This window comes from Vipera ursinii (assembly GCF_947247035.1).
Source record: "Vipera ursinii genome assembly, chromosome: 2".
Taxonomy (NCBI): domain Eukaryota; kingdom Metazoa; phylum Chordata; class Lepidosauria; order Squamata; family Viperidae; genus Vipera; species Vipera ursinii.
The window spans coordinates 83,855,495-83,870,854 of record NC_139513.1 but is presented as its reverse complement, the minus strand read 5'-3'; the positions used below and the strand labels follow the sequence as shown (position 1 = coordinate 83,870,854).

Sequence of the window (15,360 nt, the reverse complement as noted above, 5' to 3'; positions counted from 1 at the left end):
ATTGATGTAAATATCTTGTAATACCCCAGCCATTAACAGCAGAACTATTCATTAATGAGATCTGAAGAAAAGAGGCTGTGGATTTTAAAGTAAGAATCTGAAATACATTTCAAACTGAATTGCCTCAAATCTGAAATGCCCATGTTGTGTGCAAAGTGGCCCTCGCAAGGTTATGAAATACCTGTTTGTTGTATGAGATGGGCAGTTTCAAGTGTTTGGGGAATGTTGCAAACAAGAGAACAGAATTTGAGCTCAAAATACTTCAGAGCTATACAAAACAGCCTGTTTTCCATTCAGGATGCAGCATTTCATATTTTAATGAGTTTGGCGCTTGAAACTGTTGGCGTCAGATATTTTGCACACCAGTTTCCTCAGCATTATTTTCCTAATGGAAAGGAGATTTGATTGCTATTGAAGAGTCAGTATTGATTTTTTTCATATGGCTTCAGAAGTTTAGAATTGTTTAGTATACTGTTTGAAAGCAGTTTTTTTTTGTTTTCTTTGTGTTTGACATGAATGTGTATTTGTAGCTGAAAGAATGTTAATAATCATTTTAGATACCTGTGTTGAAGTTGCACCGTAAGAGTACTGGTGTAGGGTGGAAACTTTTGAGTTACATGAATTGAGGCATCTTTTTTGCCGCTTTGAATTATTTGTAAAAATAATAAAGGTGGGATACAAACAAACACACAAATAAATAAATATAAAAACTCTCTACCGTAAGCTCGCCAGCCAATCTTGAGCAGTTGTCTTCCCTTTCACTGTCAACATCACTCTACATGTACAATATGAGACATAAAGTTTATGATGTTACGGTTTTTATTTTCTGTCAATTTTAATAAAAACCCAATGTTTACGGGTGGTCCTTGACTTACGACCACAATTGAGCCCAACATTTCTGTTGCTAAGTGAGACATTTGTTAAGTGAATGTTGCCCCATTTGACGACCTTTCTTGCCAGAGTTGTTCAAGTGAATTGCTGCAGTTGTGAAGTTAGTGAAATGATTGTTAAGTGAATTTTCCCCCATTGACTTTGTTTGTCAGAAGGTCATAATCATAATCATAATAGATCACATGATTTCCAGACACTGCAACCATCATAAATACATGCCAGTTGGTGTGAAAAATGGTCATAAGTCACATTTTCAGTGCCATTGTAACTTTGAGTGGTCACTAAATGAACTGTTGTAAGTCGAGGACCACCTGTACTGTTTAAAACATATCAAATCAGGATCTGGAAGATCCGGTGAAGACCATCCTTAGCCCTGGAGATTCTTTGGGTCCAATCTATCCTGGAAGGTTGTGATTGTTGGAAAAATGATGCAAGGAAACGTGTTTGCTACTTTAAGTTCCTGATCAAAAGACAGCCTATAAATCTTAATAAATAAGCTGTATGAAATATTCTTTATATTTAAATGCTATTTCTTTTGGCAAAATGCAACAGATTATAAAAAGAACTTTTGGTATAATAGCTAAGCTAATAAATTTCCAAATCACTAAATTATCTTGGTTATGAAACTCTAAATAGTAAATCTTAAATGAATTAATATATTCAGCCTACTGCATTGTACAGCACTGAAGCATTGGCATTCATTAAGTATTATATTCAGGGATTCACTAAAATAATTCTGTAACATTTTAAAATTTACTTGGTTCTCAATGAAGGCAAGATAACATTATTTGCAAAATGAAGTGTTTCTATTTTTAAAGAAGACTATATATACATCAATTAATTACACAATTGCAATTAACTAAAGCAATTGTGTAAACATGTAGCATTTTTTAGTTTGGATTAGACTACAATTTAGTTTGGTTGTCTTTTAGTAGGAATAAGTAAAGCAGTGTATTCTTCAACTCCTAATGATCTCATAGTACTTGAAATATCCAAGTTGTTTTCTTGGCCACAATATGGAACTGGTTTTCCACTACATTACTTGTTTTTTGTTTTACTTTATTAACTTTACTGAATTTGAGCAGAACCCTACACTTCCTTATATATAGGCTATTTGCAGCATACATTGGCATAAAACTCCTTCGAAAATTTCTGTAGATTGAAAATGAATGCTAGCAGCCAAGTGCTGACATCTCAGTTCATATAACCTGGTTATTTGTTTCATTCTGCCAATGAATCGCTCTTCTTTTTTTTTTTTTTGCCTAATCAGAAATTTAGCCTGAGTGATCTTTACTTATATATTGCATAAGCTATCATTTCATTGCTCTGTCTATATTAAATACATTTAACTATCACTTCATTGCATTATCTGTATTACATAGACACATTCCACCGTATCGTTTCTATATTTTAAAAAGCCTGTTCTTGAGTAAATAAGATGCGTCAGGTATAAATTTCAAAAAACGAAATTTATACTTTGTTTCTGCTATGTTCTTTTAAGGTTCACCTTGGTTCAAAAACATACTGTTGAATTTAACCAATTGGCCATGGCAAACTCCGAAGGATCTGAAGCAATGCTGAACAGAGTCATGACAAAAGACAACATTGGGGTTGCTGTGCTGTTAGAACTGCGAAAGGAGTTATTAGAAATGTCATGTAAGTGTGTTAATCTAGTAGTAGATTGGACCGACTCATTTCATATACCCTATTTTGGGAGGGAAAAATCATTCAGAAAGGCTGTAAAAAACAAAAAGATTAATGACTAATCAGTGATGCTTTGAAGCTTTCTGTGTTGTGATTGATTTAAGAATGAAAATGTATTTTTATAATACTTTTCCGGCCTTTACAGGTAGTCTTCGTTTGGCAATCACAATTGCGACTAGCGAATCAGTCATCCAGCAAAGCATTTTTTAAAATGAAACTGCATTTGTGCTTACAATCTTTTGCTTTTTTTTCTTTCTTTCTAGACCCGTGAATGTCTAGAAACTTTTTTCATCACTGTTGTAATTGTGAACAGTCACTAAACAAGGCAATTACTAAATGAGGACTACCTGTACTGCTATTTACAACATGGCTAGTTGGAAGTGAAAAAAACAAAACCTGTTATTCATATATCAGAATTCCCTAGCTTTGAACATTACTAAAAGAGCAAACCTTCAATTTTTGTAGCAAAAAAAATATTTTATCTGACCAAGCTACAACTGATAATGTTACCTAGTACACAAGAGGTGGCTCTACCTCTAATTTTGGCAATACAAAAGACCCGTTGAAGTCAGGAAATTGAAAGTAAAAATGTAACATGAATATTCCTATGAGTTAGTGCAGCTTGCTTTTCATGTCATCTTTTTATATTTTGGGGTATCTTTTGTTAATGTTTAGTGAAAATTAGATCATATATTCCATATTAAAAATGGACATATATACAGTATTTCATGTAACCATGTAAAGATGACACTTTTGAATTGCTTTATAAAAAATGCTGATCCCTTGTACTGTCAAAGCAGAACAGATTTCTTTGGTGGTGCTACAACAGTTTCTCCCCCCCCCCATAGTAAGTTTTTTATTGTTTTTTTCCCTCTACATACATATGTTAATTTTTCAATCAGCATGTGACCTGGGTTCATAAAATGCTAATACATAATCAAGTCCTACTCTTTGGTTCTCTCCTCTAACCATTTGTAGAATAAATTCCAGCTTTGGTAATATTCTGTTTCTTCTTTGTCTTTCAGCCTCATAGTCAGTCTGTCCATCTCAGCGCATTCCAGTATTTTTTTAATTACTTCTTCCTCTGTGGTATTCGTTCATTCTTCCAACATCGCGCATAGGTTATTCTTGCTGCCGTTATAATATGTAGAACCAAATATAAATTTTGCTTATTAATCTTTTCTGATATTATACCTAACAAAAAAAATTCAGGATTAAATACTACATGTTCTCCTAATATTTTTTCTAACCAAGCATGCATTTTTTTCCAAAAGACCTTTACTTTATCACATGTCCACCAGATATAATAGTATGTACCTGAATTATGTTTACATTTCCAACATTTATCTGACACATTTTAAAACAATTTTGCTAATCTTGCTGGTGGCAAGTGCCATCTATAAAACATTTTATATAAATTTTCTTTATACGCAGTTGACATTGTCAATTTATAATTTCTCTCCCATAATTTTTGCCATTTTTCTAATTCTATATTATGACCAAAGTTTTTCGCCCACCTTGTCATTGTCTCTTTAGTTTGTTCACTTTCCATCTCTAAAATTAATAAAAAATTATACATTTTCTTAATTAGTTTCTCATCAGAAGTTAACAATATCTTATCAAATACAGTTTGTGCTTTATAAAATCCATACAATTTCACATCTTTTTCATATCTATTTTGTATTTGAAACAATGTCCACCGTGACATGTTAATGCCCTGATTTTCCAGCTCTTGTTTCGATTTTAATGTCCCATCAGTATTCAAAATATCTCTATATACCCAAATTTTTTCAAAATCTAACAAATTTGGGTGTGAGAAAGCTTCTGTCGTTGATAACCACCCTGGAATTTTTACATATATTTTAGTTTTATTTTTTTCCCATACTCTTATCAAAGCATTTCTAATACAGTGATTTTGAAAATACTTATGAATTTTGTTTTTCCCGTGCCACCCCAATTGTAAGTCATGTCCCTCCAAATATAACAATCTTTTATTCCTAAGCATTATCCATTCTTTCACCCATGTTAATACAGATGCTTGATAATCAAAGCCCACTCGGGTAGACCAAAACCTGCATTTTCCTTAGCGTCTTGCAACATTTTCGTCTTTATTCTAGCTTTCTTTCCTTGCCATACAAACTTCAAAATTAATGAATTCAACTCTTGGAAGAATTTTTCCCCAAGTTTTATCGGAATTGTTTGAAATAAGAATAAAATCTTAGGCAATATATTCATTTTAACTATAGCAATTCTTCCTAATAATGACAATTGTAAATTCTTCCACTTTTCCAAGTCTAGCTTTATTTGTTTCAATAGCCTTATATAATTGTCTTCTTTTGTTGTTGAGCATTTGACTGATAAATATATACCCAAATATTTAACCTTTTTCACTATCTGTACCTCTATTGCTTCTGAAAATCGGCTTTTTTGCTTATCCATAAAATTCTTAACTATTATCTTAGTTTTTTCTTTATTTATTTTTAGTCCCACTATTTCTCCATATTGTTCTATCTTCCTCCACAATTTTGGGATCATCTCCAAGGATTCTTCCAAAATAAATACTAAATCATCAGCAAATGCTTGTAACTTATATGTTTCACCCTTTATCCCCAACCCTCTCATTTCTGTATCTTGTCTTATATTTCGATTTAAAACTTCCAAAGTGAAAACGAATAACAGAGGGGATAAAGGGCATCCTTGCCTTGTGCCTTTCCTTATTTCAAAGCTCTCAGTACAATCTCCATTCACAATCACTGGCTGTTTGTTATATATTGTTTTTACCATGTTTATAAAATTCTGTCCAAAGTCCATTATTTGTAATTGATGAATCATAAATTGCCATGAAAGATTATCAAATGCCTTTTGAGCGTCTAAGAATATTAATGCCATTTGTTTCCCTGGATGTAGCTCATAGTATTCTAATACATCTGTTATCACTCTTATTTTTAATTTGTCTCTTAGGTAAAAAGCCATTTTGATCTGGGTGTATAAATTCAACTAAATATTTTTTCAATCTCTCCGCCATTATTGAAGTAAAAATTTTATAATCCACACTGAGCAATGAGATCGGTCTATAGTTCTTAATCTGGGTCAAATCCAAATCTTCTTTTGGTATTAAAGTAATATTTGCCTCAATCCACGTCATTGGCATTTTAGCTTCTAATAAAAGTCCATTGCAAAGGTCTTTCAACAGTTTGCTTAATATCTCTTGTATGTTCTTATACAACTCCGCCGGAAGTCCATCTGGACCTGGTGTTTTCCCATTTTTTTGTCTCTTTATGGCCTCTGTTATTTCCATCTTTGTAACCCCTTCATCTAACATATTTTTAAATGTCTCTGAAATCTTTGGAAGATTATTTTTTTCCAGATATTTTACAGTTTTCTCTCTTGAAGTCTCCTCATCATACAATTCCTTATAAAATTCTTTTAACTATCTTCTTTATTTCCTCATTTTTATATTGTAAATAACCTTTCCCATCAAGTAAATTATGTATCTTTTTTTTCTTTCTGTTTAAGTTTATAAGCTAACCATCTTCCCGGCTTGAGGGCATTTTCAAAAAAAATTGTTTCGCTCTTTTTATCTTCTCTGCCACTTTTTGTGAGTCTTAACAAATTTAATTTATGTTTTATTATGTCCATTTCTCTTTTTAAAGTCTTTTTTTTGTGGATTCCTTTGCAATTCTAATTCTAACTTTCCAAATTCTTCTTTTAATAATACATATTGCTGTTTTCTCTTCTACAACAGATTCTTTAGTTATTCACACAAAGGGGCAACTTGAATAAAAACTTGTAGAACAGTTTATTAGCATTTAGTCCTGCCTCTAAGTAACATGGCACTTTCTTTTTTTATTCGTTAAGGTATCTCTTCTGCAAGGGAAACCATTGTCTATTCATGGGAGTCCCTGTGTGACTTAAGAGATCTGATATGTTCATATTTCTGGTCATGTAGGGAGCCTCTATGAAGAGAAAATGTAAACGTTATATTGGAAGACAGAAAATTGAAGCAACAATGAGAGTCAGGTTAAAGATATGCTATAGTCCTTTTTTATTGCTACTGTCCCTTAGAGAGGGTATAATTACTGGGTAGGCCTAAATTTCTTTGTTTTTTTTTTCCATTTACAGAATTATCATATGTGTTGCCTCTGATTTTCTGAGCAGACAGTGTATTGGCTTCATAGTTATAGATAGCAGCAGCAGTTGTTTTAAAGCAACACAATTTGTGTGCAGATTATCACCATGGCTTTTTGTTCTAGTGCAGGGGTGTCAAATTCACAATGTCACATGACGTGTCGCAACTTTTTTTTCCATTGCCAGCAATGGTGTGGGCGCAGTTTCGGCATGACACATTCGGCCTGCAGTTTGACACCCCTGTTCTAGTGTTAGTAATGTAATGCTAAAAAAAATGATACTGAGCTAATTTTTCTTAAGTGGTAAAATGGCTAGCTAGGCTAATGAATCCTGGTTAATTTCCATTGACAGTCTCAATTTAGTTGCCCAGAAGTAGGCTAGAGTGAACTAACCATTAAGGTCCATTCAGTTCAGTTCCATTCTTGCCACAATGTTATGTTATGTTTTTTTTTTATTTTAGCTGGCAAGCCACACTCTGTAATGGATAAACAGCTGGTTCTGGTAGCAAATGCACACATGCACTGGGACCCAGAATATTCTGATGTGAAGCTGGTCCAGACAATGATGTTCCTTTCTGAAGTAAAGAACATAATTGACAAAGCCTCACGGAATCTCAGGCCTAGTGCTTCGGGGGAACATGTAACAATTCCACTTGTACTGTGTGCAGATTTGAATTCCTTGCCAGATTCTGGTAAGCAGATACATATACTAATTAATTATTAGTACAATGATATTATTGATTAATTTTTTGTACAGTTTAAAAGAGTTTACATTTTATTTACTGAAATACCTCTAAAGGTATAGGATAGATTCCTTGCTGTTAGAACTTCAGAAACCTGAAGCTGCTACGGTATTCCTGAGCACACTATTGTGCAGAAATGATCACTTCTGAATTCAGGCTCAATTAGTGCCTTCTAAAAAATAAAAGGCAGAGGGTGGAGTACAAAATTAAAATGTCAAAGGTGTCCAAGTCGTTATATATGGTTCAAAATTCAAAACTATGAGAGCAGCAGAGGTCCAAAGCACTCTAAATTCTCTGCTTGGCAATCACTTGTTCAGTTTCTGAGTTAATTGGGCATTTAATTGAGGATGGGTGTGTAAAGATTTTTATGGATTTAGCGTTTGTATTCAATTTTTGTTCCACTTTTCCTTCATATATTCAAAATGACATACATACCATTCCTCCCTTCAGTTTTCTCCACAGTAATAATATTGTCAGTTAATTTGGTGACATCAAATGACTAGCCCAAAGTGACCTAATGAGCTTCCATGACCGAGGGTGACTTGAATGTAGATCTCTCAAGTCCTAGTCCAGCACCTTAACTAGTACATCTAATAAATTTAATTTCAATTCAGTCTCGCTGCACCAGCTGGATATTTTTCTAATCTCCCATACGTACCCTGGAATAATACTGACCTTCAATAAAGCATTACACTATTGGTGAAATGGAAGAATTTCGAAGACTGAAATTTGATATGAATATTAAGTATAGGTAGTGCTTGATTTATGATTGCAATTGAGCCCAAAATTTACATTGCTAAGCAAAATAGTTGTTAAGTGAGTTTTGCCCCATTTTATGACCTTTTTTGTCACAGCTGTTAAGTGAATTACTACAGTTAAGTTAGTAAACATGGTAACTTAACAACTGTCCATCTTGGCTTCTCTATTGACTTTGTTTGTTAGAAGATTGCAATAGGTGATCACATAACCCTGGTTCACTGCAGCTATCACAATACATGCCAGTTGCCAATCATCCAAATTTTGATTGTGTGACCATGGGGATGCTACAGTAGTATAATCACTTTTTTCAGTACCTTTGTAACTGCAAACGGTCACTCAATGAATGGTTGTAAGTCATGGACTACCAGTAGTGGAGTTAGGCTTGTATTATTAATCTTTGGCTTACAAAAATATAGAACATCACAGTGTCTTTACGTTAGTTGATTTGGTCCAAATCATACTTAATGCTTATTGTTGTATAGACAACAAAAACTATGGTAAATATTTCCAGCTTCTTGGTCAATAAAAGCAGTATAAAAATAAAATGTATGGTAATATTCTCCTTTGGCCATGATGGAACAATAGTATGAAATGAACAAATTTGGTTTCTTAATAATAGTTCTTTTGTTTATTCACATTGTAATAGGTGTGGTTGAATATTTGAGCACTGGTGGCGTAGAAACAAATCATAAAGATTTTAAGGAACTGAGATATAATGAAAGTCTCACTAACTTCAGTTATAATGGAAAAAATGGAACTACCAATGGAAGGATTACTCATGGTTTCAAGTTGAAGAGTGCCTATGAGAATGGTTTAATGCCTTACACAAATTACACATTTGATTTCAAGGTAAGCTTGATTTTACACAGAGATTATGACTCCTTAAATTCCCATTGCACTAATGTTGCTTTAAGGTTTATATAGTTTAGTGTGGAAAACCCAATCTGGAAACATTATGAAATGTGAAGTCAGTTATGGTAAAAATTAGGCATGTACAGGCTGAGAACATGTAGGGTTTGGGAAATTGAAAAGAAAGAAATAATTTCCTGTTGTAATTATCTAGAAGTGTCCCCTAAGGTTTTGTTATTTCATATGTATATGAAGTTTCTGGAAAGGATCATCACAGGATTAGAACTAGCTGTTGCTAATATGTTGTTTATTTTTATTGTTCTGTAAATTCAGGACATAAAATCCTGATATTTCCAGGTTGTTTGGGAGAACAAACTGAAACTAAACCAGGAACAGACATGTTTGTTACTAAATATGGGAGATGGATTCAACAATTTTGAAGAAACACCTATGATGAGTGGAGAGGGGTGGCTTTTATTCTTAAGTATCAGGGGCAGAGTAGGGTTTTTCTATTTTATTCATCATTGATGAAGGAACAATCATACAACATTGGTGACCGTGTGGATCTTTCATCATTTTCATCTGATAAATCAGACATGTTCCTGCCTGGTGAGGGAGACCTGGCTTTGGTGACTCATCTCCTCTTGGCCTCAAAAGAGGCACTTACCACTTATCTTACCAGAGATGCATCTGACACCAGCGATTAATTCTGCTTTCTCTAGATATAACAGATGGCCTCAGGAGATGAAGCAAGCTGCTTTCTTATTATGACAGCTTAGAGGGGGCTCGGAAAATACCTGAGTTTTTATTTGCTTTTAAAAATAGGGTGGAATGCTCAAAAAGGGAGGAGGTTTTTTTTGGGGGGGAGAACACAAAGAAATAACCAAAGCATGTTATTTCTTCAATTTATATAGCTGTGTGTCTCACTTTTATGTGACTCTAGGCAGCTTGCAATAAAACAAAATGCATAAAATGTTCAATATAAAAAAAGTCATAGCAGTCAGCGTAATCTAACCAGTCATTCACACAGCCAAGTGATAGGTTACATGCCCAGGCACCAGGCTATGGAACAGAGCCAAGATTTCAAGGCTTTACAAAAAGCCAAGAGGGCCAGAGCCAATCTAATATGGAGGAAGGATTTTTCAAAGGGTGGGTGCCACAGCAAAAAAGTCTCTCTTGGGCCCCTCCCAGCCAATTCTTCTTAGCTCAGGAGTCTTCAAACTTGGCCCTTTTATGACTTGTGGACTTCAACTCCCAGAATTCCTCAGCCAGAGAGCCTTTTTTGCTGTGGCACCCACCCTTTGAAACATCGTTCCTCCATATTAGATTGGCTCTGCTACAATGTTTTTTTGTTTGTTTGTTTTTATCACACCTTTGTAAGCTTCCCAGATCCATTAAGTAGATGAGAGTATATTATTTTTTTGAATACATAAACTCCAGATTAGGAAATCTATTTATAGCTAATACTCTTACTTATTATCTCATTGATGCTTCTGTCATGTCTCTTGTCTTTCTTACATTGATTTTGATTTTGGAAAAAAATCCTTGGCTCAGCAAGGTATCTGCATCATAAGATGAATGTTTTTTTGTACTGTTTTGGATCAAAGCAATATTTTTACTATGTATGTTGGCTAAATTATTGACATTTTTCAAGAACTATTGGTACTAGTGTATTATGCAGGATGCCTGACAAATGGGGAATTAGTTCAGCCACCCTAGTTTCATTATCTAGAATTGTTCATAGCTTAGCACTCTGATCCCAACCATCACAGCCAGAGCTATGTTCTAAGTATTTTGATACCGTCTTATTCTGTCCTAAGAAGTAGAATTGAACTTCTTCTAAGCCAGTAGCATGAAGATTTCTGTTCTGTCTATGGAAGCAATTGATTTCAAACTATAGGAAAATGTATTTTGGAACAGGCATTTTTATATGTATTGAGAAGTCTGCATAGGCTGGCCATCTAAAAACACACCAGTAGATATTTTAAGATGAAATTAATATGTCTGTACAAACCTATAGTTTTTTATTGTGAAAATATTTATGCAGTTCCTTTCTCCTTCCCTTTTTTTTAGGGTATTATTGATTACATCTTCTACTCTAAACCTCAGCTGAATATTCTTGGCATCTTAGGACCTTTGGATCATCATTGGCTAATAGAGAACAATATAAGTGGCTGTCCACATCCGCTCATTCCTTCTGACCACTTCTCACTTTTTGCACAACTGGAGCTGGTGCTGCCTTTCCTGCCCCCGGTAAATGGAATCCATCTGCCTAGCAGGAGGTAGTCAAGTACATTTTAGAGGACAACCTCAGTGTAATTTGTAAAATTGTAAAATCTGAATATAGAGGAGTGAGGTATGGCCAACAGGGATCTTTCTTAATGATCTTAATTTTAAATCTAATAATTTGTTAAAGAAATAGTAAAAGCCAGGTGCTATCAGACACACAATTCTGAGCCCAACATGCTTTATATACTGTTAGACAGGGATTGGTGCATGGGCACCTTTCTTAGATTTGTTACCAATAATCTGTTTGTTTTATCCAATGTAATATTTCATGCCTTGAAAATAGGGAATTACTATAATAAATTCTCTTTTGCACAGATATCTGTAGCACTACTTTTTGAGGCCAGTAGTTAAAAATCAAAAGACCATTCTTCCATACTTCACTCCCTTCTTTTTCAGACTTGTTTGTTTGTAAAATAATAGAATTTGAATTTAGCCTTTATTGATTGTATATGAACAACAGAAAACCTGATTTATGAGATTTTGTACTTTAAAAAAAATCAGATTTGGAAAATGATTGTATTGTAAACTAAGGCTAAATTTTTATCTGTTTCATGTGTTATAAAGGCCAGCTTGTAAAAGAAGTTGCACCAGATTTTCTCTGCTAATGATTTGCACTGTTAGGGCTTTTAGCCCATGATGTACTACTTCATTTTTTTAAAATTGAGAACAGCGCTTTTAAATCTGAATTTGGTAAATTCATAGTTAACGTGCATCCGTTTCTTTCTTTCTTTTAACTTAAGTGGCAACTTTCACTTGTTTTTGGAACAGAGAAGCTAAGCAGTGTCTGATTAGGCTTTTGTGGATGGATAGCACTCATCAGTATGATCACTGTAGCATTTTTCTGTCAGAAGTGGGTTGGGCAGAACATTGTGTACAGCTCTTTAGTTTCTGTGTTGAGTCACCAATTTCCTATCTCCACTGTGCCTGCTTGATTTTGTTCTCAATTAGCACTGCCTGTGCATGCAGAGGGAACCTGGGCATCCTCTTTTATTTTTAAAAATAATGTTAACATTTTGTGAAAATTTTATGAAGATACTTTTGTATAAGCTGTGGCATCTATTTTGTTTTCCTTTTGTGAAGCGTTGGAATATCACTTTTATGAACATGCTCAGATGGTGGGTACACAAATTCTAAGCTTCTGATACCCCTGCACTGCTTCTTTCCATGTTATTGCATAACGCTGTTTCTTTCCTAGCCTCACTCCCCCACTAAATACCATCATGTGAATTCCTTTTCAATTTAACTGTATTCCTCAGTCACCATTCCTTGAAGATTAAGTATACCGTCTTCTATTTTATGAAGCAGTGTAATTAGAAATGCTTTTTCAGTACAGGTTCCCTAGACAACATTTCAGATCAATCATTAAAAGTGACCAAGTCCTTTTCTGTAAAGTGTCAACAAAAATTAAATTGTGTACCCACATAGTGCCATTAGTGTTTGAAAGCCGTGTGTGTGTGTGTGTGTGTGTGTGTGTGTGTGTGTGTGTGTATTTTGTATGTGTGTATACAAAGACACCTTTTGTATACACACACACAATGTGTTCTAAAGGGGAATTTTATCGAATCCTTAGTAAGCATACTTTCAATATTACCTTATATAAAGAAAGAACTTGGTCAAACTGCTTTTGTTTCAACTGCAGGCAGAGAAATAAAAGCTCGCTCTTGTATTGAGATTCTGAAAATAATGACTTAAAAAAAATGGATCTTAATAATTGAATATTTTATAAAGAGGAAATTATCTGCACTTAGAAGTGCTTAACCATTTTGTTTTGAAGAGAACAATAAATTTGCAATGAATTCATGTTTAAAACATTTTAAAGTTTCAGTATAAAAAGGGGAGATCTTGAATCCTTGTCTAGGACCTGATTTTTTTTTCTTTTGTCGTTGTTGTGGGGTTTTTGTTTTTTGGGGGGGTTTTTTGGTTGTTGTTTTTTTTAGTTATTCAAATACCAAACATGTCCAGTTTATAATCAGTACATCGGAATGCTGGTAACAATTGATGTAGTAGATCCAATAAGTAGTGATGGTTTTTTTGTTCTTTTGTTCTTATTTTTTGGTTGGGGTTATTTTGTAAAAGTGTGAATAAAAGGTGTTTTACTCATCTTTCCTTAACAATGTGTTGGTAATGTATGTCATGACAATTTTCTATGACAGTGGAACCAATTTAGCTTGTCATATTTTGCAACTCTTTTGTTTCCTGATCATCTGGATTATTTAGTAGTATGTCCAGAAAGCTTTATAGAAGGGAAGCACTTATACATTTTATATTTCTTGGAAGGAGTTGATTTTTTTTCCCATTTAAATTGGAGCTTGAGTGCACTTGGTAAATCTTAAAGGTTTAAGCTTTACAAATCCTTTTTCACCTTTAGTTGTTCAGTCTTAAATACATATCTGTATGAATTTGTGGTAGCATATTCAGTGCTTAGAAGCCTTTTCAGGTGCTCTTCTATTCTTGCCTGGACGTATTGCAGTCTCTGAGCTGCTCAATTTAATTTTCTATGTTTGGATAAGAAGATGAAGAATGAAATCTCACCAGAAACAATAGAGCCCCTTTGGCATCAGTGGACCTTTGGTCAGATCCTGCAGCAATGAATTGAAGCTCACTTCAAGGAAATATTCTGCAACTTTACTGAACGATACATTAATTACACCAAGGAGTGTAATACTATTTTTAAATCATTTCTGCATCAAATTCAGATATTTAATAAATAAATGCAATAAAATATGTCTTCACAAAATGCTAATTTCCAGTAACTTTTAACACTTTATTTACTTAAGTGGCTTTGGATGTTGCCATAATATATGTTCAGTATTTCTTATTAATGTAATCACATATATTAAGTCAAAAGCATAGAGCATTGCTGGGCATGAAGTGTCATGTCCCTATCCCCTAGTTTAAGAAAAAGAACTACATATGTCTATTTGGTTCTGAAATGTGCATACATTCAGATGTTACAGAACTTAAATGGAAAATATAAATGTTAGGGATTTTGAAATGTTAAGATCACCAAGAATAATATCGAGGATGTGTGTGTAATTATTTTGTCCCTGTTTATTTGTGGGTTTAAAACATACAAGTCTCCATTGTAAAACTCACCATTCAAAATGCAGACTTGCACCCACTTATGTAAATCTCTGATAAAATTATATGAATTTTGCTGTGGCTTAAACATAGAATAGTAGGTTCAGATGTCACGTTCTCACTTCATCCATAGGACAAAGAACTCAAAGACAAAATAATTGCACTACCATTTTTCAACAGAGTTAATCACTGCAAATTTCCAAGTCAAATTTACTGCTTATAATAGTGAGTCTGATTTATTTTCCCATCCAGCCTGACACAGTATTTTCATATATGTTAACTCCTGATATACTTTTCAGTTGTGTAAGCTTCTTTAAAATGTAGGTATCTTGGTATGTTTAAGTAGTGTCTAAATTTTAGATAGTCTCTATTCACAGTACTTCTGTATAACGTGTAATGCACTGGACTAACTCTTGTTTACCATATGTGTAACAAAAAAAAAAAACCAGCACATCATCTGCACTAAGCTCAAAGAATGTTGCATTTGTCCATAGGCAGCTCTTCAATATGATAAATGGGAAATTGAATATGGTCTGATGGTAAACAAGGGCTTTTACTGTTCTCTTCAGTGGAACTTTCTTCTTGGTCAAATTTTAACTAGCTAGTATTATATTTATATACAGGGTTGTCTTTTTTTTCTTTACCAATGTATTTTCCTACTCATAGCTGACCAATAAATTCAATATCTGTTTCAAATCTCCTTGAAGTCTAATTTTCATATTTCATTTGTGTATGAATATATCTAATTTCATTTGATTGTTCAGTTTTTACGGTAAGGGTGAATCTTTGTATTAAGGAAGGTCTCTGAAAGGTCATAATTCCTTTTAATTGACAAGAGCAATTGAGACTGAAAATGCAAGTGGGTGCACTTTGAATCCTTGGATTTCTATCAGAAACAAATGGCCTTTCTATTTTGT

At 33.8% G+C, this 15,360-nt stretch overlaps 1 protein-coding gene across 2 annotated transcripts in view; it reads left to right on the top strand.

The window, feature by feature from the left end:
* CNOT6 (CCR4-NOT transcription complex subunit 6) overlaps window positions 1-15,143 on the top strand; it is a 59,678-nt gene extending 44,535 nt beyond the window's left edge. For both annotated transcript variants that reach the window (XM_083352963.1, XM_083352962.1), the window contains exons 9-12: window positions 2,393-2,547; window positions 7,184-7,414; window positions 8,871-9,073; window positions 11,147-15,143. In XM_083352963.1, coding sequence (XP_083209089.1) covers window positions 2,393-2,547; window positions 7,184-7,414; window positions 8,871-9,073; window positions 11,147-11,359 — 802 coding nt within the window. In that variant the 3' untranslated portion in view covers window positions 11,360-15,143. The remainder of the gene's footprint in view (window positions 1-2,392; window positions 2,548-7,183; window positions 7,415-8,870; window positions 9,074-11,146) is intronic.
* The last annotated feature ends 217 nt before the right edge of the window (window positions 15,144-15,360 follow it).